This window comes from Hemibagrus wyckioides, linkage group LG10 (assembly GCF_019097595.1).
Source record: "Hemibagrus wyckioides isolate EC202008001 linkage group LG10, SWU_Hwy_1.0, whole genome shotgun sequence".
NCBI lineage: Eukaryota > Metazoa > Chordata > Actinopteri > Siluriformes > Bagridae > Hemibagrus > Hemibagrus wyckioides.
Window position 1 is genome coordinate 8,241,028 of NC_080719.1, and position 27,549 is coordinate 8,268,576.

Genomic DNA, 27,549 nt, shown 5'->3' on the forward strand with positions numbered 1-27,549 from the left:
GAAAAATTATACAATTGAACTAAAGGTTAACTCCAAGATAACATTGTTTTAGGTTTTTTCTTTTAACTGAAGCAGCAAATCTCTGCTGGAAAGGTTAGCAGAAACAGAAAGAGCAGAGAATGTGAAAGCGCAGTTGGGAGGAGGGAAAAAAAAATATCTTTCTTCTATTCAGCCGTTTAGCTGAGACGCCGTGTGGAATCCGTTACAGTGTCCGGGCTGGTAAACAGGAAGTAGCTGAATGCTAGCGCTTTTATGAATGAACCGTTAAGTGCGTGGGCTGAATTATCTTGTAACGTACTCTGCAGGCAACTCGCTCCACACAGCAGACCCAATTTCCTCTTCGCGAGCGGCAGTCGCAGGAGAGACAAAAACCCGAGGCTGAGGCAAATTACAGTCAGTTTCAAAGCTATTTCCTGCTCTTCCTGGGTATGTCCTGGTAGATTTCTGCCATGCAAACCAGAGCTTGTGTACATTAATTGGATCTGATTTTCAAAGCGCTAGGAGTTAATCACTAACACAGGTTCTTAGTGAATCATCTTTACTAAACCCTCCTTATTCGGAGACTTGCTTTAACCTGTTTTAAAAACCCGAGTCATCGCTCGGAAAATTAAACCCGTGATGTTGATAAAGTCTAAAAGACGTATTAGCAGGATAAGACTGTAGGCGCTGGCACACCTCGTCATTACACATTTGAGGGAACTCGATACATGCAGAACAGTGTGGCAGTGCTAAAGGCGGCACAAACAAATTAGAGAACGAAGGGCTCATTTATACAACCAGTTAGAATAAAACCAGTATAATTGAACAATCTGAGGTGAAGAGAAGGCTCTCATGCGGGGGGAGTAAATAAAGGAGCACAATTTCTGTGCGACGTCACTTGGGTACAAATCAGTTAACCGTCATACTTTATGGCATTGCCCGACATCTTCTCAGCCTAACCTTGGACTTCCTCCCAAACACTCATTACCCCCCGACCACCCTGAAACGCAGCATCAAAGGCACAAAGCGATGGCATTTCCTGTTTTTAACCAACGGCGAGTGCCAGACCATTTCTGACATGTTTGGGCAAAAGTCTGGAATCTGAAGCTTAAACAAGCAAGCAGTCCCTGGATGACACACGCTGTCCTCCTCTACTCCTTTGCCTACTCTTTGTCTTTTCTACAGACACTCCTCCTGCTCCCCCCGTTGTTTTCCACACACATTCTTGCAGAGTGATGAAGGTTAGTAGTGCTGTGCCTGTGATGGCTGTTTTTTTCCTGTACAGTGGGGACAATGCCAGCTCTAATGCCAAACACTAGCTCTTTGTCAGAAATTGCTTCGCAGTGCCTGAAGACAACAATCTGTAAACAATCTCCACTATGACAGGCAGAATGAATTTTGTTATAACTAATGCAGCATAAAAAAGGAATAATATTTATAGATTTAGAAGTTTACAATATCTTTCGGCCAAAATAACTTCAAAATAAATACATGTCGTAGAGAGCTTATTATTTTTATTCTCACAAAACTTAACATGCCATCGTCCCATCACGCTCCGCCAACCACTGTGGTCCAAGATAGTATTTGCTGTAGCTCTGGAGGGGTGTAGCGTGCCTAACATTAGGGAAAAGAGGTGGCCAGACGTAACACGTAAAGGTTACCAGACGCTGTAGCTGCTCGTCTCATTACCGTTTCAAATTACCCGTCAACAGTGTCATGCTTCAAAACTGCAGCATGTAAACAAACCTAAGTTATTACCTGTAACTAAACTCATTATGTGTTCTATGTGCTCATCATGTGCTCTATAGTGAACGGCAGTGGAGTTAATGAGTTCTTGTGCAGCAAAGTAGACCTGATAAACAACACGTTGCTTCACTTTCTTGATTTAAACCCCGGCTCATATGTTCTGTGAACAGAGTCTTTCGCTTTACCTTTTTGGCAAGTAAGGACAAGGGAAGCTAGGGTTCATCCTGAAGTTCATACAGGGCTGAATACAAACACATTACAAAATACAACACTTTTTGTTTTCTGACAAGCATTTACATCATCCAACCTTATCAGCCATCCTAGTAATTGGAGTCTTTGAGCAATTATAAATACACTGATCAGGCATAACATTATGACCACCTGCCAAATATTGTGTTGGTCCCCCTTTTGCTGCCAAACCTGCCCTGACCCGTCATGCACTGTGTATCCTGACACCTTTCTATCAGAACCAGCATCAACGTCTTCAGCAATTTGAGCAACAGTAGCTCGTCTGTTGGATCGGATCACACGGGCCAGCCTTCGCTCCCCACGTGCATCAATGAGCCATGGCCGCCCTTGACCCTGTCGCCGGTTGACCACTGTTCCTTCCTTGGACCACTTTTGATAGACACTGACCACTGCAGACCGGGAACACCTCACAAGAGCTGCAGTTTTGGAGATGCTCTGATCCAGTCATCTAGCCATCACAATCTGGCCCTTGCCAAACTCGCTCAAATCCTTACGCTTGCCCATTTTTCCTGCTTCTAACACATCAACTTTGAGGACAATGTTCACTTGCTGCCTAATATATCCCACCCACTAACAGGTGCCATGATGAGGAGATTTTGTAATCACTTCACCTGTCTGTGGTCATAATGTTATGGCTGAACGATGTATGTAAATATTAGATGGAGTTGACAGATGCTTGGACTGCTAAGATGAACAGATTTTGCACTGGACAATCCTACATTTACATTTCTGGCATTTGGCAGACGCCCTTATCCAAAGCAACTTACACTTTTATCTCCTTTTATATATAATATATATATATATATATATATATATGAGCAATTGAGGGTTAAGGGTCTTGCTCAGGGGCCGAGGGTTAGCTTGCTGGACCTGGGACAAACTCACAAACTTCCAATTAGCAGTCCAACATCTTTACCACTAAGCTACGACATCTTTGTCTATCCTCAAAGCTGTGAACAAGTAGATTCATTACACTGTCTATACACTGGTTACCAAAAGTTTTCTTTTGATCTAGTTAAACCACAGGTTGCTTGATCTACAAATGGGGCGTGAGAGAAAGCGGTCCATCTGCCAGTAGGAACAATATTTACTGGACATTAGCTTGTACAGATGATAAATTTCTGGGATGTGGAAACAGTATCTTGGGGTTACATATAGTTCAGATGCATTTTAACAAGCAGTCGGGACAAATTCAATCCCGTGTCCTTTACAAGAAGCAACACACTCGCTGGCAGACACTCCCTTTGACCTTCAGCCTGGCAGTTAACTACCCTGGCAGAGACACAACGCTTGAGCCGCTTTTTTTTATCACTTCACAAGGAGAGCTTAATGAAGTATGCTGGCATAAGCTGAGCGCAAGAGCACACAATAGGAAGTATTGCCCCGTGTGCAGAAAGACGGTCTTTAACATGTGGGAAGATAAACTGGTGGTAATTAAAACGAGGCTTTAGCTCGCCACGTCGTGTTGGCCCGGAGCTGAAGGTTTCCGGCGCTGATGTGGAGCGGATGAGATCACTCAGAGACGGCTTGTTAAGCGATGAGAGCTTTCCTTCTGCCTCGACTCCCCCTGGGCCTCCTGCTGAGGCGGCTCACACTTCAGCTGGACACACACTGCTGACTGAACTTTCCCTGAACTGCACAAAACATCTACGCTTTGTGTCATAAACACGCACAGCATATTCAACATGGTGTACACACTGGCCTGGGAGATGCTGCAGATGATCCCTCTTACTCTTCTCAGAGAACGCCGAAATGTTCTCTAAGAGCAGCTGAGCGATCCTTCCTGAACCAAACTAGAACACATGGCATGTACTTCGCCTGGACAGTACTATGGTCATGTTCATTAAATACAAAATTTTAATAATGCATCTGAAATATCATTTAGCAAATGTGTAAGGTATATATAGGAAAATACATTTATCCATTTACTGTAACATTTAATACTAATGACTGCAAAGCTTACGCGCAAATTAGTGGGAAATTTAACTGACTTTGATAAAAAACTGACAGTAATGTTTACTTCTAATTACATAAATAGATAAGATTATAAAATAAAAAACCCTTACCATATCAATGGAATTTATTTATTTTTTTATTTTTATTTATTTATTTTTCCTTGTAAATAATTATGTGGAGTGTCTGTCATACAATTCCCTGAGCAAGCTGCTACTACAGAAACAATAAAGCATTACAAGAAACACATTCATGTACATCTTTGATCTGCCTAGCAGCCAGTACTACGGTCAGAGCTGCAGTTACAGAAGATAGATAGATAGATAGATAGATAGATAGATAGATAGATAGATTAGATAGATTAGATAGATTAGATAGATAGATAGATAGATAGATAGATAGATAGATAGATAGATAGATAGATAGATAGATAGATAGATAGATAGATAGATAGATAGATAGACAGACAAACAGGAAAATAGACGTACAGGAAAATAGACAGACAGGAAAACAGACAGATAGACAGACAGGAAAATAGAGAGACAGACGATAGATAGATAGATAGATAGATAGATAGATAGATAGATAGATAGATAGATAGATAGATAGATAGATAGATAGATAGATAGATAGATAGATAGATAGGAAAATAGAGAGACAGACAGACAGGAAAATAGACAGACAGGAAAATAGAGAGACAGACAGACAGGAAAACAGACAGACAGGAAAATAGAGAGACAGACAGACAGGAAAATAGAGAGACAGACAGACATCAGAAGACTTTGTCATTGCATAGTGTAGGTACATGGCATAGAAATGCAGTTAAATGATCAATTCATTATTCATCTTCTACCCAGTCAGATTCACGATTCAGAAAAGTGTTCACTTTAGTTGGAAGATTTAAACTCTGGATCTCAGTGATGCCACAGCTATCTGTAGTCAGGAGCCAAAGAAAGCAAATGGGTCAAGCTCTCTGGGTGTGAGTGATGACATACTCGCTCTCACCCGTCAATCACAGTGACGACAGCCACTGTATGGAAAAGAGGGCAGAGAGCACGTTCACCCCGGAGTGTTACACTGTCCTGTGACGCAGAATTAAGAGCAGCTTGAAAGGCTTCACATGAGGAAGAGTGTGTTAGGCTTCATCCTGCCTGGTGCTTAGCTGTGGTTACAAGAGCTGGCTGGTATTTGGCTAAATTTTATAACAATAAAAGAAATGTTGACACTCACAGCTACAGCATGCTAATTAAAGCGGTTAGCAAGAAGTTACATGATTTATCACCTATAACATTCCACACAACTGTGGCGCAAAAATCGCCTAAATTCTATAATGTCGCAAGTAGCCATGTGCGAACAATGACCATCAGAGGACAGGAAATCTCCAGTGAAGTCTGCATTTTTATTACTCGTGTCAGACTTTCCCTTTTCACGAGACAAAATACAACTTGAAGTGGACAGAACTAAAAATATTTTTCAGGTGGAGGAAACGCACGGTGCTAAACTTCATCTGGTCTAAACTGGGCTTAAATGCATAGAGATGGTGCATTCTGCTGTAAGGCCTGAGCGGTTAATTAAAGACACACAGAGAAGAAAGGCCAGGCAGACTGACGAGGAAACCACCACAAGCCCTTCAAGAAACATCTGTGCCCAAGAAAAACAAGGTAATTATATAGAAGCCAGAAGGAACTGCTACATAGTTTTCCCCTCAGAGAGACAGGCACTGTGTCTGCCATAGCACCATCCCATCATTCACTGAGACAGAAACTGGGCATCTTTCAAACCTCTACCTGCTACACTGTACTTATAAAGTTTGTATATCACACATACAATGGATATATTAAAAGTAAAAAAATAAAAAAAAGCAGACACACCCCTGTTAAAATAGCAGGGTTTAGTGATGCAATAAAAACGAAACAAAGACAAATCGCGTCAGGAGATTTTTCCACGTCAGTGAGAAAACATCATGAAAAACAGGCAAACTAATTTAGTTACTTAGTTAATTTAACCTGGCTGAATGTGTGTGCATAACCGTATACATCGATCAGGCATAACATTATGAACACGGAGAGGTGACGTGAACAACGCTGATTATCTCCTCATCATGGTACCTGTTAGTGGGTGGGATATATTAGGCAGCAAGTGAACATTTTGTCCTGTACAGAGCGGTCTGCAGTGGTCAGCACCTATCAAAAGTGGTCCAAGGAAGGAACAGTGGTGAACCGGCGACAGGTTCATGGGCGGCTAAGACTTACTGATGCACGTGCGGAGCGAAGGCTGGCCCGTGTGATCCGATCCAACAGACGAGCTACTGTTGCTCAAATTGCTGAAGAAGTTAATGCTGGTTCTGATAGAAAGGTGTCAGAATACACAGTGCATGATGGGTCAGGGCTGTTTTGGGCAGCAAAAGGGGGACCAACACAATATTAGGCAGGTGGTCATAATGTTATGCCTGATGGGTGTATAACTGAGGATATGGCAGTGTTCAGAATTTACCACACGTTCAATCTCAGTAATCATACACTTCTCACCAGTGAAATGATTCTGATTAACCCCTACATAAAGAGCAGCTGTTTCTGTCGGATCTCTCTGGATTCCTTCCTAGAGCCATGTTCTCTAAAGAGCTTACAAAGCCATCTCACTTGCTGAAACGTATCGATCAGGATACATTTCAGTTCCAAAAAGTGACATCAAGAACAGGACATCCCTCCAATATTTCTAAAGGTACAAGGCAAAAACTTAGCAGCCGAGAGGCTGCCATGAGATCTACAGCAACATTAAAGGAGCTGCATGATAATCTGACAAGTACTGATTATTCTCTGCGTGTGACAGCAATCTCATATTCTTCACATGTCTGGGCTGTGGGGTAGGACAGCTAGATGTCCCAAAAAACATCAAAATCATACCAAGCCGTGTGGCAAAATGTGCTTTGGTCTGATGAGAATTCCAAAAAGCATAATTCCAAAAGGTACCTCAACAAAAGCACAACCACACCCATGGGGCAGCATGATGGTGATAGCGTCCTGCTTTACCTCTGCTTTTCTTCAGCCAGAACTGAAGCTGTTATGAAGGTGGAGGGAATCATGAATCGCTACAAATACCAGTCGATTTTAGTGCAAAACCTTCACCTGTGTGCTAATGAGCTGAAGAGGAAAAGGAATTTCACCTTTATACATAGCAACCCAAAGCATCTAAATCAACACAAGAATGGCTTAACCACAAGAAGATGAAGAATTTTCAACAACCTAGCCCGAGTCCAGACCTGAATCCAAATAAAAGTCTGTGGGGCGACCTGAAGCATTCTGTGCATGAATAACGCTCTTACGATGTGATGGATGTGGAAAGTTTTTGCAAAAAAGGACTGGGAAAGTATCAGCAAATCAAGATGCCACACTGATAACCTCTTCCTCAAAGAGTAAATGGTGTAAAAATCAAAAGGTGCTTCAACGATGGACTAGTTTAGGGCTGTGCACAATAACACAACTAGATTATTGTTTTTTTCCCCCCTAGAACATTTCTTTTTACTTCATTTTTATTTGCAGTAAGTTCTGATCAAATTTTTCACAAAAACCATTTTCACATGGGTGTGCAGTCTTCATAAATCCACTGCATACACTCATTATTAAGAAATCTCTTCATTCGCTGGTCTTAACCCTGACTTCATATTGACTTTTTTATTACACATGACTATAAAATGCTCGAAAACGTGTGCTGGTTTAACTGGGCTTTAATTTTACACTCTCGAAAAGCGTTCACGTCCCAGTCCTCTGAAACAATTTTTCCTGCAGTTACTGTGTCACTTACAGTAAATGCTATAATAAAAGCCAGTCTGAGCCAGCCTTGTGCACACAAGCTCCTTACTGATTGACCATGATGTGTTACACTGCTAAAATTCGGACTCTGCACTCCCAGTGATGTCAGAGACTCGGGCATAACTCTATCTTATCTTCCATCGAGCTGTGACGTATTCTCCATTAGCGGTGGACAGATCTTAAATTTATTAGCTAGCCCACCAAGCAAGAAGAATCTGCAGGGAGCTAGCCAGAAACCCAAATTACCAGGCTAAGTCATGATAGCTAACAAAATGTAATAAAATATGGTGAGCTTGTTCGGTGCATTAATACAGGCTAAAGGGGAACAGGCCAGTGTATGAAGTCCTGAGAAGAGGACTGCCCCAGACCATGTCCTTTTCTAAAAACATTTCTCATGAAAGCAAGAAAGAAAGAAAGCTTGGCTGCGATCTGAAATGTTTGTTTTTCTCTCCTTACGTCCGACCTCAAAGCTACTGCAGTAAGTAAGGAAGAGAGTTATATAACGGCTTTGTGCTGGACTCGTATTTGCGTGATGCTGACTCTGAGAAGGTGGTCGGTCATCTGTGCACGCTTAATAGCCAGACTGCGTGTGTAGTGCAAGTTAGCTCACTGCAACTTCAGCTCCGAGATGCGTCAACACTGAAGCACGACAAGTTTAAACATGGCTGTATTCCAAATGAACAAAATAGCGTTTTGTGAAACATGAACATGGTTTTATTTGTACCTATTAATAAAACAGAATAAGCATGTGTTAGTCTTCACTCTCCCCTGTTGGTTAGCCAAGGTCACATATACGCGATTTAATGACTAAATGTATCCCAAAAAAGTGTTAAGGCTTTCTGCCCCGGAAAGAAGTGCCAGATCAGATGTGAAATACACAAAGGTATGCAAATGCACACATTTGACTCCCTCAGCTTCCTCCCTCTTGGTGTGAATGTTCTACATGTATTGGTGTAGGTGTGCTCCCTCTTTTCTGCTGTTACATGTTAGTATGATGGATGGCTCGTGTTACTTGTGGTTACATGTATTACTTGGCATGCTGAATGAATCTTCAGGTTGTAAGATTGTAGTTTGACACCTCTGTGGTTAGTGGTAGTACTCAGAGGTTGTTATGAGTGTTTACTCCAACTCTGCCATCAAGCCCTCGGTACGAGAGAGATTACAATGTTTTTGTTTATCTACCTCTCTGTGCAACTTTTGAGATGAGATAAAAAAAATAATATGGGGTGAAAAGAAAAAAAAACACTAATGAGGGTCAGTGGACTCGGACAGCAAGTTTGTATAACCCGTTATGACTTGAGACACTGACTCGGCGATAGCCATTACACACACTCGTACACAGTCTCGCCATCATCTCTTGCTGCTCCATTCGTCGTGATATGAATCATTTGTGACATAGATTTTGCTTATGGTTCAAATTGAATGGTTGATGCAATTCATTGCAAATACAATTGCCAGATTGGAGCATAAGTTTTCTTTTGTATAGGTTTCACCATTTCCATCCTGTTTAGTTTCTTTCCTTTTACTCACTATTACTGAGCACCACCGCACTCCCAAAATTTACGCCTGGCTAGATTAACTATGGTTTCACTCAACCGTGTTCACGGTCATGGTCCGAGTGCACGGGTCCATAACAAAGACAAGCTATTAAATAATAAACGCAAAACTAACAAGGAAAATTGAATTAAGAGCACAACAGCAGCAAGAGCAAAACAGAGTAAACGACTATTATTCCTATAACAATCAGAGGAAATCTCACTGGATATCAGAGTAGGATGGGATCATGTAGGAAAGATTACAGAGTGAAATCACACAAGCTTAGATTTTGTATATCCACAACCTTAAACAGTCTCACGCTTGTTTCTGGTAAATTGATGGAAAAACTTTCCAGTGTCTAAACTACTAATCCCTGCCTATTTAGTACAAAAGGTGCATTATGGCTCTTCTGTATCAGCTGACGTACGTTGTTTAGACAATGACCTATTGCAGTGCTTTATGGAATTTCAGAAGTGCCCTGGATATTCTCCACTGTGCTTTCGGACACGGCAACAAAATGGCAAATCTCCAAAAATAGAGCGCTATAAAGTGCACGGGGTGTGGTTTCGGACATATGGCTAGTCCTGCTGTACTTTTATCGCCTCGGATCCTTTAACAGCTCTCGGGTTGTGTTTCACCTCGTTTTTTAATTCGCGTTTGTAAACGAAGGCGTGTAAGCAGAAGAGACGAAGGACTTGAGAAACTGCAGACACACAGAAACCAAGCTGAGCTATGATCAGGCAAATTCCAATAAACCACCTGAAGAGATGGACTGAAAATAAAGTGCTGTTTATTTTCATTCCAAATGATCCCAAACACTGAGGGGCAAAATCTGAGCGCCGGTCCCAATCCTAGATACTGATGATTCGCCCTGGCGACCACATGAATGACTACAACGACATTTTCATTTAAAAGATGGGGAATACGTGAGGCATCAGTGGAAAGTTTGTAGAACATGTACACTTTTGTGGATTTAAAATGTCTAAAAGTATTAGTTTAGATAAAGTGTAGCTGATTAATAAACTTACTGACAATCCCACCAGCTCTTACCTTTCTGGCAGTGCTTGGATGTCCAGCAGCGGTAGTTTGCGACGCCACTGAAGTTGGTCTTGATGCACTGTGGACTCTCCTCCGTGAACCCCGGGCAAACATCTGCACACTCCTTGCCCTGCTTGTTCCCGGCGATGAAGTTTAAGTCCGCGTTCATGATGAGAGACCAGTCGATGGAATCCAAGTAACAGAGCTCCGGGTTCTTCTCGATCCTTATGGCGCCGCGGGTGATGTTGCGCAGGCTGTAGAGGCCGATGTCTTTCAGGTTGTTCATCTCGAAGACGACCAGTGCGTAGTTGTAGAAGAGATTGCGACCTCGGATCACCGACAGGTTCGGGAAGAGCGTGCTCAGGGTTTCCAGCCCGGTGACGCGGAAGAGGAGCAGGTAGTCTGTAATCATGGTCAGCTTGGGGAAACTGAGCGTGCGGAAGACCTCCTGATTGGTGTTCTTGTTTACGATGAGAAGGATCTTCAGGTAGCCCTCAACCACCGTACAGTTCTCCAACTTCTTGAAGTCACTGATGTCATTTCCGATGTCAATGCCTGGAGTACAGACTACAGCAAAACAAACAAAAAAAGGAACACGTGTTTCAGATTATACTCAAGCCAGAGACAACGCCACATTTTCCAAACATTTTTATCTACCTCTAACAGTAGTGTTCGTAAGATTACCGCAAACAATTAGTCTGACAAGTTTTCCTGTCTTAAAGTACATTTCCACTGGTACTGTTGAAGCGGTTACTGAATTGCAATAAAGGGTTGGCAATTATACAGCTTTAAAGCTTTATTTACAAATACTTCTGACTGAGTGATTGATGAAAGAGCTCTACAAAAACATGCTTTACATAAAAGCTTCAACTGCCACAGCAACTTCCCATTATACACCGATAAGCCATAACATTATGAGCACTGAGAGGTGAAGTGAGTAACACTGAATATCTCATCATGGCACCTATTAGGCAGCAAGTGAACATTTTGTCCTCAAAGTTGATGTTAGAAGCAGGAAAAATGGGCAAGCATAAGGATTTGAGCAAATTTGACAAAGGGCCAAATTGTGATGGCTAGACGACTGGATCAGAGCATCTCCAAAACTGCAGCTCTTGTGGGGTGTTCCCGGTCTGCAGTGGTCGGTATCTATCAAAAGTGGTCCAAGGAAGGAACAGTGGTGAACCGGCGACAGGGTCATGGGCGGCCAAGGCTCACTGATGCACGTGGGGAGCGAAGGCTGGCCCGTGTGATCCGATCCAACAGACGAGCTACTGTTGCTCACATTGCTGAAGAAGTTAATGCTGGTTCTGATAGAAAGGTGTCAGGGCTGTTTTGGTAGCAAAAGGGGGACCAACCCAATATTAGGCAGGTGGTCATAATGTTATGCATGATCGGTGTCTAAACGGAACAAAAAGCAATTCGTGCTTCTTATCAAGTCATAATCATACATACAGCTAAGTATCTCCATCACTGACATCAAACTCTATTATAATGCCACGGCACAGTTTAACAGCGTCTCGGACCGTAGTGCCAGCTGCAGTACAAATCAATGTCTATCAATATGCTCCTTTTTGTGTTTCCAAAGCATGCGATTATACAAGAACTTGTCTAGCAGCTCCACGGGCTAATAAACTGATTTCATTTGTTATTTATTTAATAAGGACAAAGGACTTTTCTCTATAACGGGACAGGCTGCTTTGTTGTATTATTTACTTCAAGCAAGAGACGAATCTGAGGCTGGTGAAGGAACAACCTTTTTGTAGCTGTTATAAAGCAACTGACAGCAGGTACTAACATGTCTTTGGGCCACTCCTCAACATTCAGTGTAATCATGAACAAAATAAAAAGATAAATCAAAATCCTTAATACATAAACGCCTATATCTGATGGCTAACTGCCAATAGAGAAATAAAACACTTAGGGTCACGCTGTAATTAGAAAATAAGCACCTAAGAGTAAATTCGCTTCAGAGAGTTCAGGAACAGCAGTGACTGATCTATTTATGTAATGAACAATAATCTTGCTCATTTGAACCCTTCTCAAAGTCAATGTTAGCAAACAAAAGCTTCCACATATCTCGCCGCAAAGTAAGGAACTGAACGAAGTGTTAAAAGCAAAAGCATGCGTCACTGTGCCCATCGACTGGACGGCTTTATCTAGCGACTCTCTCCTATTTCACACCGCTAAACAAACATGGCTAGCTTTATCGCTTCGACTGAACTCCAGACCTCTTGTTTACATTTGATAACCTCATCCTGGACTGCTACTGTTAGCTGTCATAGACAAGAGACTACAGACTCTCAAACACTGGCTCAATCATTGATATAGCTATTTGGATTGAGAGAAAAACAAACCGAATGCTTAAGTACCAGAGCAAATACTGTGAGAGTGCATCCGAGAGCCAGGCTCGATGAAGAGAATTACAGGAAATGATGCGGACATCACTCAATTAAGGACGTTATCATTTCCTCTTAACAGAGTCACAGCCACAACAACATTAATGGGCCAGTTAGATAGTGATCAGATTATCATTTAACTGTGATTTAACACACGATCCACGATTCCTCGGTAATTCCTGAGAGCAGATCTAATGTCAGAAAACAAGATGGGTCGAGTTAAAAACGGAGATGATGTTCGTGGAGACAGAATTGAAAAGAGGTCCTTGGTTCTGAAAGATAATCCTGCACTGGGATGTTTTCTGGCTCCTCACAAAACACTGGTTAAATTAAAACGGGTTGCATATTTTATAGAGCAAAGAAAAGCTGATCGACTTCAACGAGCGCGACTATGGAAACTATTGAGAAAGAACAAAACGATCAAATATTAAGTCTAACAAAAATGAATGCCTGGAGGTCAACGAGTTTCAGTAAAGCAGCGCCATGGTCAGCTGTGGAATTAAACAGACTGGATACAGGATGAAAAGCTGGATAAGAGGTCACAGGGTTCGTAAGCTAATCATGCACTGGGATGTTTGACGTTGCGTTATGGTTAACCCACTGAGGCGGCACAGAACGCCAAATGTTTACACATCTTAAAGCAACAACGGCCGAAAATCATTTCGAAGAAATTCGACTAAAGGACGAGGCGATTAAACAGGACGTCAGTCTAACCAGTTTGCGCCGAACAATAAGTCGTTGATGAACGGAGTCCGAGTTTTCTGCCACACGAGGAAGCTTTTCTCTGTCCTGCACCAAAAGGTGGGTTACACACAGGGCTTTGATGGAGGAGCTCTGCTGCGTCTCAGACCTGAGACCGCTGGGGTTAACAGTAAAACCCAATTACACATGCTCCACAAACTCCTCACTCTTCCAATCAACAGAACCGAGTCTGTTTTGCTAGGCATGGTGTTTTTACATGTTCTATTTTAAAACCTGCACTTTTTTCCCCTTCTTGATGAATTGGATGAATCAGTGAGGCTTGTTTGCAGTTTACTTGGAAACATGGAAATTTTGCGGTGGTGAAACATGAAGGGAAAAACAAAATTGCCCCCCAGGCGCTGACCAAGTTATTGATTCAAAACAGACATCATCATCATCATCATCATCATCATCATCATCGAGGCCGTGTGGCACGAGCACGTGTGCACTCACACACACACACACACAAAACAAACAAACAAACAAACCCACACACTGGACTGATTTGAAAAGCAACATCCTTTCCTTTTGTTTGCTGTTAATGACAGCTGCTCTGTGGTCACGTGATCATTCAGTGCCTTTCGCAAATCTATTGAAAACGAAAGCTGAAAAACTGCAGTAAACAGGCTTCAAGTTATTTACTCGAGCTAATGCGAGGAGTTAGGCTGATGACAAGCTAAAAGGGTGTGAGCCAACTGGCAATGCTAAAAGATGCCCAAGGCAGGCCTACAATATAATTTGACATTTCTATACCTCTGTCTATTTAGTTAGCTAATGCTTTTATCCAGACAGGCTTGCAAGGAAGAGTAGAGTCCAAACCCGCAGCCGAGCAGATGAAGGTTAAGAGTCTGACAGTGGATGAAAGGCTGAAAGATGAACTAGGCGGCAACGAAATTAAGTGAAGGATAAACAGAACATGTCGAGCCAACAGCACCCAGATGCTGATGGTTTTCCAATAACAGCACCCTAGCACGTTTCAGACGCGTAGCATCTACAGTATTTACTAAAAACAGCAAGTTAGATCCTCTCATCTATTACATTAAAGCAGCTTATAAACACGCGCGTCCTCTAACCAGCCTCTCAACCTTTATAAGACAAAAACAATGCAGCTTGTCTTATCAAGAAAACAAAAAACCTGAAAAAGTAACAACTTGGACACTGGAGACTCCTTCCAAACAGCCACAGCATCCGGGATACAAGACAACGTGAACAGTCTAACATATACACTGAAATAAACCCGTCATTTGCCTTGAATCTAAAACCACCATCAGAGCCGACAGATCAAACTTACTGTGACAGCATTTTAAACATATGAATAGTTTCGGAGTCGGTTGTGCATAAACCCAATAAATCTCCAGAGTGAACAAGTCTGACTTTCCCAAATGATGCCAGTGCACACAGTTATGAAATTATGGGGCATCTGTCGAAACCAAAAAGGTGACCAGATGCGAACTAAAACGCTTCCTGATCTGATAAAAAAGGGCCCAGACTTTATCATCTAAAGTTTTTCTCTTTTGAAGTAAACAAAAACACTGAAAAGAATAACATTTCGGTTTTGGTTTTCTTCATTACACCAAAATCCAAATCTATAAAGAATTTATAAGTTTTCCTAAACAGTTTAGATATTGATTCAGTTTTAAGTGAGTTTTTTTTTTCCTAGGGAGGCAGAATCTATTATCATCAATACCTGGACATATCAGCTCGTCATATCTATAAAGAGAGTTACGTTTTCTTTCTTTTCGGATCAGGAAAAGTATTATTTCAATTCCTGCTCGAATCCTTACGTTTTAACATCTTTTATTGTTTTGTTTTTTTTGGCACAATATCCTCTTCTACCCAACAACATCTGCCAGACCTGACACAGGTACATTTCCTCTATAAAGAAATCACACACTGATGTTTTCTTCTCTCTCTTTTGCTTAAAACCCTCTGAGGAAAGGAAAGACTTTGTCCCCCACCAAAACAGGTTAGTTTAGATTTTCAGTTTTCTGCTGATCATCGATTGTCTCAAAAGAGACAACTTTTATCCCAATACAGCTGGACTGTCTTCAACACCAAGCAGACCATATCCCACTGCAGCCTCAGAGTAAAAACACCACCCTTACCCAGAGCTTAAAGACAAACTTCTCCCTATACAGTCATCTAACTATTGTCTATAATGCTCAAACGTGGTGTTTTAACTATTTTATTGACTTACTTCCGTCATTTGAGGGCCACTGGCAGTGAACTGAGAGGGACAGCAGCAGCAGCAGCAGGGCACAAAATAAGGACAAATGAGTCCTGGCTGTCCAACACCTCATTCCTGTAAACACTGGGGGGAAAAGTAACTAAAGAAAAAAAAAAGGCACCCCTTAAAAAATACCCCACCGTCTATAATTAACAGCAGTCTTTTAAACAAAATTTTTCTTGGTATTTTTTCCCCTGAAAAAGCTTGCTAAATAAAATGCTCTCTCTCTCTCCCACACACACGAGTGTCGCTAGCTTGGCTTGTTTAGCCTGGTGCGTATAGGAATTTCTATCGGAGTTCTGTTAGCTTAGCCGACTTAGCTCGACTTCAGCATGGAGTTTAGTCACTCGAGCTAACTAGCCTGCTGATACCCGAGCTCGCCCGTACTATCCCACTTAGACCTGGTAGACGCTAGCCGATGTATAACCCAATTCCCGCACAAGTTGAGGAGTGAAACTGGAAGCCCGCATCCTCTGACTCCATCGCTTTCGCGTGGCTAGCTGAGCCGAGCTAGCCGCCTTTAGCCGGTCCAATGGAGGAAAAAAAAAAGAACCCCTGCGCTGCGCGAGCTAACGGCTAACTAGCTGGAAGAGACGAGACGCTGGATGTTGGGAGAGTCGCTCATATGCAGCGAGGTGATTAATTCTCATCAGGCAACTTTCCTAACTTGGGAACTTGGGAGGGAGACTAGGACTGACTGGAAAGATGCAAAAATAATAATAATAATAATAATGTATAATCCAAAAGTGGGAAAACCCAAAACAGTGAGAGAGAGAGAAATCGCCGCAGCGCCGCTTTTCCTCCCTCTCCGTCTTTTTCCTCGCGTTCTCTCTCTCTCTCTCTCTCTCTCTCTCTCTCTCTCTCCGTCCGTGTCGAGTCTGAGATTTTGAATTGGTAGCTCCGCTCCGTTAGCAAGAAGCGCTAGTAATTAGCTTAGGTGTGTGTGTGTGTTTTCCCCAAGCAGAAATAGATGAGCGTTGAGCGATCAGACCCACGACAGCTGACTGGACGAATGCGCTCTGTTGGTCGCTGATGCTATTATCTCCATTATGATTTCCGATAAGCGCGCAGAATAAAGTGTAGCTCCTGATATCGCAGCTCCGGCGCTGTAAACAAGGCTCGATTTCTCTTACACACACACACACTCTCACACACACTCTCACACACTCCGCGTTAGTGGGTTACGTTGGATTCAGGTGCTGGGAAAAACCGGAATGGATCACCACTCTGGGATTTTCCGTGAATCCTGAGCTTCGCGAGCTGAAATGGTCGGAAAAATAATACGCCTAATTTGGATTTTTTTTAATTTATAACAGATTTACAGCATTATTATATGATGGTCAAAGTAATAAAGACATTTTTTTAATGTATAGAATATAACAGTAATGTTTTTGTACCTTGCTATCTCTAGTTATTATTGATAGATAGATAGATAGATAGATAGATAGATAGATAGATAGATAGATAGATAGATAGATAGATAGATAGATTTTATTGATCCGGATAGATAGATAGATAGATAGATAGATAGATAGATAGATAGATAGATAGATAGATAGATAGATAGATTTTATTGATCCGGATAGATAGATAGATAGATAGATAGATAGATAGATAGATAGATAGATAGATAGATAGATTTTATTGATCCGGATAGATAGATAGATAGATAGATAGATAGATAGATAGATAGATAGATAGATAGCTAGATGGATAGATAGATAGATTTTATTGATCCGGATAGATAGATAGATAGATAGATAGATAGATAGATAGATAGATAGATAGATAGATAGATATACTTTATTGATCCGGATAGATAGATAGATAGATAGATAGATAGATAGATAGATAGATAGATAGATAGATAGATAGATAGATATACTTTATTGATCCCATGAGGGAAATTCTTCTGTTACAGCAGAACACACAAAAATACAAAATTGAAAATTATAAATTATATATATAGTATTTATATTTATTTATAATATAAAATCTATAAACATTTATATTAAAATTATATATATATAGTATATATAAAGTAAAGTATATCTATCTATCTATCTATCTATCTATCTATCTATCTATCTATCTATCTATCTATCTATCTATCCACCTATATATTGGGATCAATAAAGTATATCTATCTATCTAACTTCACGTTTCATTTATATATAAAGTTTTATTACAATTTATACATTTTTCTCACTTTTTCACACTATTTTATAAATTTATTTGTATTTATACTGATATTTATTTTTAGCTTGTTTAGTATGTGTATATTCAGTTAGTCCTTGTTTTAATTAAATAGAATAAAAATCACATGTTGCAGCAGTGTAAAAAAAAACACTGAGCACAAGATGCTTTGTGCTCATAACCCTGGGAGGTTTGTTTCCACAAACAAGAAGAAAGAAAAGAAAGAAAGAAAGAAAGAAAGAAAGAAAGAAAGAAAGAAAGAAAGAAAGAAAGAAAGAAAGAAAGAAAGAAAGAAAGAAAGAAAGAAAGAAAGAAAGAAAGAAAGAAAGAAAGAAAGAAAGAAAGAAAAAGAAAGGTTTCTGATTTATTTAGCAAACGCCGGAAATAAAGGAAATTAGTAAAACATTTGGGGGAGTGCTGTTATAGGAAAATAAATCAATGTGAAACACAGTTAGTCTCTCTGGACCAGAGCTGATTAGTTTCCTGTTACAGAATTTTCTGTTTTCTTTCTCTCTTTATACCAAAGTCATTTGCCAACAACACAAATTTTCATTCATTAAAAAAAGACACATTTCTCTTTTTAACCCTTTATAGTTGCTTTTACCGTTTTGGAATGTGTTTAGCAAGATTTGCCAACAATACAATTTTTTAATTCTTAATAATAGACACATTGTTCTTTTAGTCCATTTATAGTTACATTTAACATCCTGGAATGTCCACAAAACAAGTCATCTTCTGTTATCACTTACATTATAGCAGCTATAAACTCACTCCCTCACCAGCCTCTCTTCATTTCTCCTTCTCAAAGTTAATAGTGTGTGTTTTGTCATATTTCTGAGGAAACTAAAAACACAAAGTCCTCTATATTGAAGATTTTCTTGTGGTGGAAACATTACTGTCACAAAGCACTGACACCGGAGACTCCTTCCAGTCAACTAAATATTAAATAAATATCTGATTGCAGAAAGCTTCAGCAATATGATTTATCTTTACTAAATAACATTTTTTGTATCTGTTTATTGTCAGGATTAGACAGATTGTCTGCCAAACTAATCCCTGTGACTGAGCTGTTACTATAGAAACAAAAGAACCAGTGGATTAATATAAACCTGTGAATTGAAATACAGACATCGCTATTGTCAGAGCTGTTGATATAGACAATTATTCAATGCCTCCTGACTAATTTTTCACGATGATGCTAAAAAACAGGACAAGAGTTTTTCGGCTTAAGTGTGCCGTTTGTTTTGAGAGTACTGTCCATGAACATTTAAAATGTCGAAAACTATTTATTTTAGGTGAATAATAAAGTCGTGTTACTGAGGGAACAGAAAGCACCAAGTCCTCTGTCCTGAAAATGGAGGAAACCTTACTGTCACTGACACTGGAGACTTCTATTTGAAAAAAATCTCATTACATGCTTCACCATATCAGCAATACACCAATCAGGCATAACATTATGAGCACAGACAGGTGAAGTGAATAACACTGACTTTCTCCTCATGATGGCACCTGTAAGTGAGTGCGAGCTAAATTGTGATGGCTAGACGACTGGATCAGAGCTCTTGTGGTCTGTTCCCGGTCTGCAGTGGTCAGTATCTATCAAAAGAATCCTTTAAGTCTTGTAAGCATCCCGAGTCATGTAGGTATTTTTTAAGTCCTGTAAGTTGCGAGGTATAGGGCTCCACTTCGCAACTTACAGGTCTGCTGCTAACATCTTAGTGCCATATACCACAGCATACTCTCAGGGATCTAGTGGAGTCCATGCCTTGACAGGTCAGGGCTGTTTTGGCAGCAAAAGTGGAACCAACGCTATATTATGCAGGTGATCATAATATTATGTCTGATCGGTGTATGTTCTGTCTTCGTTAAAAAACATTTTTTTGCTTTCTGTTTATTATTAGGATTAGATTTGTTAGTTCAGCAGCACTGAGGTATAATAAGGATATAAGCACTGGAAAATAAGAAGTCATCCTTGCCTACTGCTAACTGACTCTACAGCATGTCACCTAGAGTGGATTTTGTCGATGATGGACATGTCTACTGATTTTGCATACACAACTACTCATTGCTTATTGTACAACAAATTCTGATATTCACTTTATTTATGCCTTTACTTATGAATAATGGACATTTTTTTATAAACAGACTACATCACATATGTATAACAGACAGTTTTTAACCTGCCGACTTTCAGTTCATCTGTGTAGAAACCTAAGTCTGTAAATAACTCAGAGAGATATTTACATGTGTATTTTTATTCTCTCTTCATTGTGAGTTTAACTCTTTTTCCATTTCCAAATAAATGAAATTTGTGCATGTTTAGTGGTGTCCACTTTTTTTTTTAACTAGAGTGAAAGTGTACATAATAATTTCAGGTACACAGGAAAGAAAAAGGTTGATGGATGTGTTCTTTGTCATGTCACACTGCCCAGTGATGGGAATTACTGATATTCACTGAAAAGTTGAAACACACACACACACACACACACACACACAGTGTGTATCCAACAGAGGGGAAGTCCTGATTCATTAGACTTCCGGTGATAAAATAATTCATATCTTTATAATGATTGAAAATGTCTGATAAGTTATCTTTATTTTGTCACATATACATTTCTGCATAGTGAAATTTTTTCTTCACATATCATCCATCCTTGAAGGTTGGGGTCAGAGCACAGGGTCAGCCATGATGCAGCACCCCTGGATCATGGGGGTTAAGGGCCCAACTGTGGCAGCTCGGCAGTGCTGGGACTTGGACTTGGATCAATGGCCCAGAGCCTTAACCACTTGAGTTACCACCACCATACCAGTGTAGTAACAGACCAATACTAATATCTATTATCAAGCTAGACCAGAATGGGACACCCATGAATGTCTCTTAGATCCCAGGTGGTGTCCTGAGAATTTAAAACCAGACCTTTCAGACTCATTAAATAATCAGTCTTTATTTTACACTGACTGAAAATGTCTGATAAGTTGATTTCTGCTGACAGAGCACAAGTGTACTGGTGATGTGTGTACTATTAAATTGTTAAGTCTTTATCCTTCTTGTTGTTCTTGTGTTGTGGCTATTGTGTCATCAAATCGTCCCCTTGCGGGTTAGATAAGTGCTCTCTATCTATCTGAAAATGTGACACTATTCTCGACAGAACAGAAACAAACCAGACTACATAATGACGTATATAAGAGGGAGGTCATTTCCCTAGATCCTTGTTATAATTGTTCTTTTATACAGTATTTCGTTTCAGGTATGTGTGCCTGCATGTATGCTTGCAACTTTCTACGCAGAAAGTGTTTTTTTGAAACTGTATTTACTATAATTTACTGTACTTTCGTCTAAAACCTTTCAAGTCTCTACTAATATGGAGCAATATCCTAATGTTGCATCTTGCTCTGCAGAACAGCGATCCTTTTTACTGCACGGAAAGAACTGAGCACACATTTCTCCACAGGAAATCTAACTAAGCAGCAGTTGGTTAATTTCTTTAGATACGCTCTATTTCCTTTTTTGAATGTATATGAAGGATTAATAAAAGTTTTAATGCAGTGTTTAAAGCTGCACTGCAAAAGTTGCACCAAGGCAGTAGCTACACAAATGTTACATTCATAATGATGACCGATAAAGAGAGACTAATGATCTTCCCTTCGTCCACTAATCTTGGCGTAACCATGGACAATCAACTGTCCTTTTCCTCCCATGTTACTAATGTCACACGCTCATGCCAGTTTCTTCTGTTCGGCATCAGAAGGATTCGGCCATGTTTATCCACACAGGCTGCCCAGGTGATTGTTCAGTCTCTGGTCATTTCAAGACTGGACTACTGCAACTCTCTACTGAATGCAATTCGTCCACTGCAAATGATCCAAAATGCAGCTGTACGACTTGTTTTCGAGTTCTAACACAACACCCCACTGCTGCGCTCCCTCCACTGGCTTCTGGTAGCTTCACACATCAGATTCAAAATACTGATGCTTGCCTACAAAGCCAAGAACGGACCAGCTCCTTCTTACGTCAAAGATCTTATCACTCAGTCCCTCAGATCTACTAGAACTGCTCGACTGGTCCCACCATCTCTCAGGGTACAAGGTAGATACTCATTGAGGCTCTTCTGCCTCTTCTGTTCTGGCACCGAGGTGGTGGATTGAACTTCCCCTAGATGTCCATACAGCTGAGTCTCTGACTGTCTTCAAATGTCGGGTGAAGACCTACATCTTCCTGAAACTTATTTTTTCCTGTTTGTTTATATATTTTAAAAAATCTATTTTTCAGACTGATGGTTTCCTTGATGGATTGATGAACACTTCAAAGCACTTTTGTATGTCGCTCTGGATGGCCAAATGCCATAAGTATAGTTACAGTGATTTAAGTGTAATTATCTCTGTGACTTAATTGGACACAAAAAACACAACTGGACACAGAAAAAGACAATAATAATGATAATAATAATAATAATAATAATAATAATAATAATAATAATAATAATAATAATAATGTGCTATTGACCACAGAAACTCCTTTGCATTGATAAAAAGATACAGCAACATGTCAGAAACTCTGCACTGCTTTGAGACAACACACAAGTCATTTTCTGGTTATTTTTCTTCTCCAATTGTGTGAATAAATAACCTTCTTCATCTTCTGGGATTGGACAAAAAAAGATTATTTTCCTTGGAAACTGAAAGAACAAATCCTATTTTTTCTGGCATTATCTCTTGATTCAGGGCAATCTTTTATTCAATCCTTTTTTCCATGTGCCCTACTGAAATGATTTTCTTAGAAATGATTTTTCTTGCTTGTTTGTACATGAAATGAATCTGGGAGGCATGATTTCCTTAATGTTTTTTTTTTCCGTCTTCTTTTCCATTGATTTCCATAAGAAAATGAAGCGCATTGTGTATATTGTGTAGACCTGGGCGGTACTTAAATAAGAAGGGGGTAGGTTTGAGTAACGAATCCTGATACTCATGCAAATCAACACTAGGAACATTTCAGCTTTATTTGAATATGAAGAGCCGGGCAAGTGATGTGGAAGCAGTGCATCAGATGATGAGATACAGAAACTGGATGTGATTCCATACACATGCACATATCTGCAGCTTGGGTTCTGATAAAAGCATGAGTGCTGGGTGCTTACTGTTTTTCTATTATGCCAAGCCATTACAGAGCACAATTGCACACACACACACAAACACACACATACACTACAGTCAATTTAGAGATGCCAAATCATCAGCCTAAGATACGTGTCTATATACTGGGAGAGGAAACTGGAGAACCTGGAGGAAAGGTGAATCACAGGGGGAACATGCAAACTCTCTCTCTCTCTCTCTCTCTCTCACACACACACACACACATACACACACACACACACACACAGACTACAGTCAATTTAGACATGTCAAATCATCATCCTAAGATACGTGTCTTTGGACTGGGGGAGGAAACTGGAGAACATGGAGGAAACTTGAGTCACAGGGAGAACATGCAAAATCTCTCTCTCTCTCTCTCTCTCTCTCTCTCTCTCTCTCTCTCTCTCTCTCTCTCTCTCTCTCTCTCTGACACACATACATACACACACACACACACTGCAGTGAATTTAGAGATGCCAAATCATCAGCCTAAGATACATGTCTTTACACTGGGAGAGGAAACTGGAAAACCTGAAGGAAACTTGAATCACAGGGGGAACATGCAAACTCTCTGCCTCTCTCTCTCTCTCTCTCCCTCTCTCTCTCTCTCTCTCTCACACACACACACACACACACACTACAGTCAATTTAGAGATGCCAAATCATCAGCCTAAGATACGTATCTATATAGTGGGGGAGGAAACTGGAGAATATGGAGGAAACTTGAATCACAGGGAGAACATGCAATCTCTCTCTCTCTCTGTCTCTCTCTCTCTCTCTCTCTCTCTCTCACACACACACACACACATAGACTACAGTCAATTTAGACATGTCAAATCATCATCCTAAGATACGTGTCTTTGGACTGGGGGAGGAAACTGGAGAACCTGGAGGAAACTTGAGTCACACACAAACACACACACAGGGTAAAGATGGGAATTGAACCTCTGAAAGTGTGAGAAAATCAACAATACAGTAAGTCATCATAATAGCTGCCCAACTTCGAACTCAAGTTAGGTGCAAGCACAGCTCACTACAAAACAGCTCATATCATTTCCTCACATATTATTATCCTCGTATTGTGGTTTGATAGACGAGTCGCACATGCACAGAGGCAGCAGTATGTACACCATATGGTAATCACTGAGTGAGGCTGCTAACTGAAAAAAAAGGCCACTGTTAAATCCCCAGTGGTTCAGATATATGTTTCAAATAATATTATGCCTCATTTGTACAAATGAGGTATGGACTTAAAACATCTGCCAGCTGTTGGATGGGTCACGCTCTTATTAAACATATTACTAATAAACTAGCTAATGAAAATGATACACTGTGTATTGCAGCACTGATACTGAAATATATCAATTTATTATTTAAAAAAAACTTCACTTAAAATCTTAAAATCTAAATTATGATATAAATGACCAATTAAATGACCATCGGTTTCCTGCAATTAAATTTATTCCCTCAGGTTTGATGCCATACCGCTTAGGTTGTTCCAAACATCTTGGACATCTTGCCACATTTCAGTTCAATTCAATTATATTTCTATAGCGCTTTTAACAATAGACACTGTCACTAAGCGGCTTTACAGAAATCCGGATTTAGACCTAGATCCTTAATGGAAAAAGCCAGAGGCGACGCTGGCAAAGAGCAACTCCCTGAGATCACACGAAGAAGAAGAAACCTGAAGAGCATGCAGACTACACAATAAATAAATAAATAAATAAATAAATAAATAAATAAATAAATAAATAAATAATCATTCTCTCCTGCATGACACCGGATAGAGTGTATTAGTTATGAGGTATCAAATTTTATTATAGTTAATTATATTTAGTGAGACTTTTTCAGGAACTTATAAATAATTCAGGGAAATCCAAAGCCAAATATAGCATGCATGGTTAAAGCATGTCACTGAACTACATTTAGTTTCTGTATATATATGTATTGTGGTATAGAGCACTTTTTTTTTCCACTGGAGAGAAGCAACCGGGGTGAAATCTGCCTGGACGTTGGTGGTCCTCTGGGTTAGAAAACAAAGAAGGACGTCTTTGTTTTTTGTTTTTTGTGCTGAAGACAGATTTGATTATCTCCATAATTACTGAGGTCTTTCTTCTGGCTGAAAAGGAGAGCGCAAAATAATGACTCTAATGCTCCCGATTGCAACAAGTTTGGCACACGTTTAAGCTTCGTTTGTATTCATACAATTAGAGGGACAAAACAAAAGCAAACACACACACACTCTCTCTTGCAAAATACATTAATACAAAGAACTTGACCACCCAAGACTACATGTACAATGAGGGAAGCCCTCAATGAGCCCAAATTGTGCCTCTGTGCTTGTCTTTGTGTGTGTGTGTGCCAGCTTCACCCCACCCCACCCCCGGTATTTGGCCTGTCCACTAGCATTTGGCTCATAAAAATGACAGCGTGCAGGCCCACCTACTTCGAGTGCCACTTTCTGGTGTCACTTTGCTCCTTCTCTCAAGCGGAAATCATCGTGCCCCACCACCAGCAAGTCCGGGCCAGGGAATTAAAAATGACCTTCAGACACGTCAAGACACATAAATATATCTACAACATTCCTCTAAAATAGCACAAAACCATTTTTTTCCCTCTCAGCTTTTAACCTTAAAGATTCTAGATGCTAAGTATAAGATTCGGCAAAATGATCACAGTTTCAGTCAGAATTAGTCAGCTTCCTATATTGGTATCACATATGGGATGAGTCATGTGTGAGTCACTTCGGCAAACTTAGTTTAACGTTATTCATAGAGAGAAAGTAAACTAGAGGAACGATATACATTATAAAGACTATCAAGGACAAGAGGATGTGCTGTACATCAGCAGAAATCTTGTCCCCAGACGGCTACCTTGTGGATTTCTTTGCTTAATTAAAAACCTTGTAAATAAATGGTGGGTCGAAGAGAGTGTCTTTGAGGAGATAAATTCTAACACTGGTCTAGAGTTGATGATTTTCTCTTCAGTAACTAACTGCTGAGTATGACCTTTGTCCTAGTATCTATGTCTAAATGTAAACTCTATATAAATGTCACTTCATGGACTGATAGTCTTTACAGCCAGAAGATGAATGAAGGGCTCCCCCTACTGAAGCTTGATTCCTTGCGAGTTTTCTTCTCAAGAAGCTTTCTTCCTCCTTTCTCCTTGCGGCTGTCGGTCTTGGCTTACTCACGGGGTTTAGATCACTGATGCCCGTAAAGCCAAAGCAGCTTTGAGGTGATCTGTTTTATAAAAAGAAAGAAAAATCTATTTTTCCCCCCCTAGATAACTTTCATTTGGCTTTTTCAATGTTTTAATGAAGGCTACAGAACCTGCTGAGAAATCCAGCGACTAGCACAGGCTGAGCTGGTCAAACTGAGCATCAGACCATCAAATTATTTCCCAGCAGTCTAAACTGATCAATAAAGGCTTGAGATTTTCTAATTGCCTTAATGTTGCTATTTTCTTGTCTACTAAAAAACTTGTCTGCTATGTTGCATTAGTGGCATCGATTCCAAAACCCCTCTATTTCCCTCTGCCAGTTTGACCAGCCCGGCCTGTGTTTTGGCAGCTGGTAGCTGGTCTGACCAAGCTGAATTTTTTCAACAGAAGCATGTAAAAATGATGGAATAATAATTTCACCAAGCCCAGATGGAAAAGAATAACAAGACAGACTATTATTGTAATTTTCTCTACTTTCACCATTTATTTAGTTACATAACCTGCAGGAAACTGGCCATATACTTTCAACCCTATGCTCACAAACATACTTATATATATTTTTTTGTAAAGCATATGCATTTAAAAAAAAAGGAGAAATTTTCCTTAGTACGTTCCAGTAAACTGTCTACTGCCGAGTTAACGTTCACTGAGAATATACTTTTCCAACTTTAAGCAAAGACACAAAGTGTCCTTGAGCCGTCATTTAATTGAAGGGTTGTTGAGTTCCAGAGAAGCTAACAGCTAATAGAGATGTAAACACAGGATATCTGTTTATATTCTGTGTATCGTATTAGTATCTATTAAACAGCGGGTTACAATTAAATTGACTCCAGGGAACATTTTGTTATATCAGAATAGACTTCAGTATTAAATTTAAGTGCTTCAGACATTGTGGTAATGAGGGGTAGAAACTTAGCATCTTTGGACAAGAACTAAATATATAAGGACAAGTTTCTGACACCCCAATCTATCCTAAGGAACTAATATCCAATTTCAGATGAATTAAGGATGATTTAAAGGGTTTTAACATACATAAAAACGATATTTTTTAATGTACCTCAGTACCGTCTTAACAGTAACAATAAACAAAAGGTGGCCAGCAGAGGGCGCCCCTTCTTCATACATAGAACTCGTGCTCAATTACTCTTGCTATTGTCTTTTGAACTATACTTTTGCTAATTATACTTTTAACCATTAACATAATTAATAACAAAATTAACATCATGAAAACTAGAAGTATCTGTCAAAAATCAAACTAGTTAAAAAAAAATTGTAAATAAGCTTTTATTGTCATTTCAGTCATATATAAAAAGACAACATTTCT

At 40.0% G+C, this 27,549-nt stretch overlaps 1 protein-coding gene across 1 annotated transcript in view; it reads right to left on the reverse strand.

Annotated features, from left to right (window-relative positions):
- igf1rb (insulin-like growth factor 1b receptor) overlaps positions 1 to 16,867 on the reverse strand; it is a 75,679-nt gene extending 58,812 nt beyond the window's left edge. The window contains exons 1-2 of the mRNA XM_058400974.1: positions 15,645 to 16,867; positions 10,323 to 10,877 (exon numbers count right to left, since the gene is read on the reverse strand). Of these exons, the coding sequence (XP_058256957.1) occupies positions 10,323 to 10,877; positions 15,645 to 15,747 (658 nt within the window). The 5' untranslated portion in view covers positions 15,748 to 16,867. The remainder of the gene's footprint in view (positions 1 to 10,322; positions 10,878 to 15,644) is intronic.
- Between the last annotated feature and the right edge of the window lie 10,682 nt (positions 16,868 to 27,549).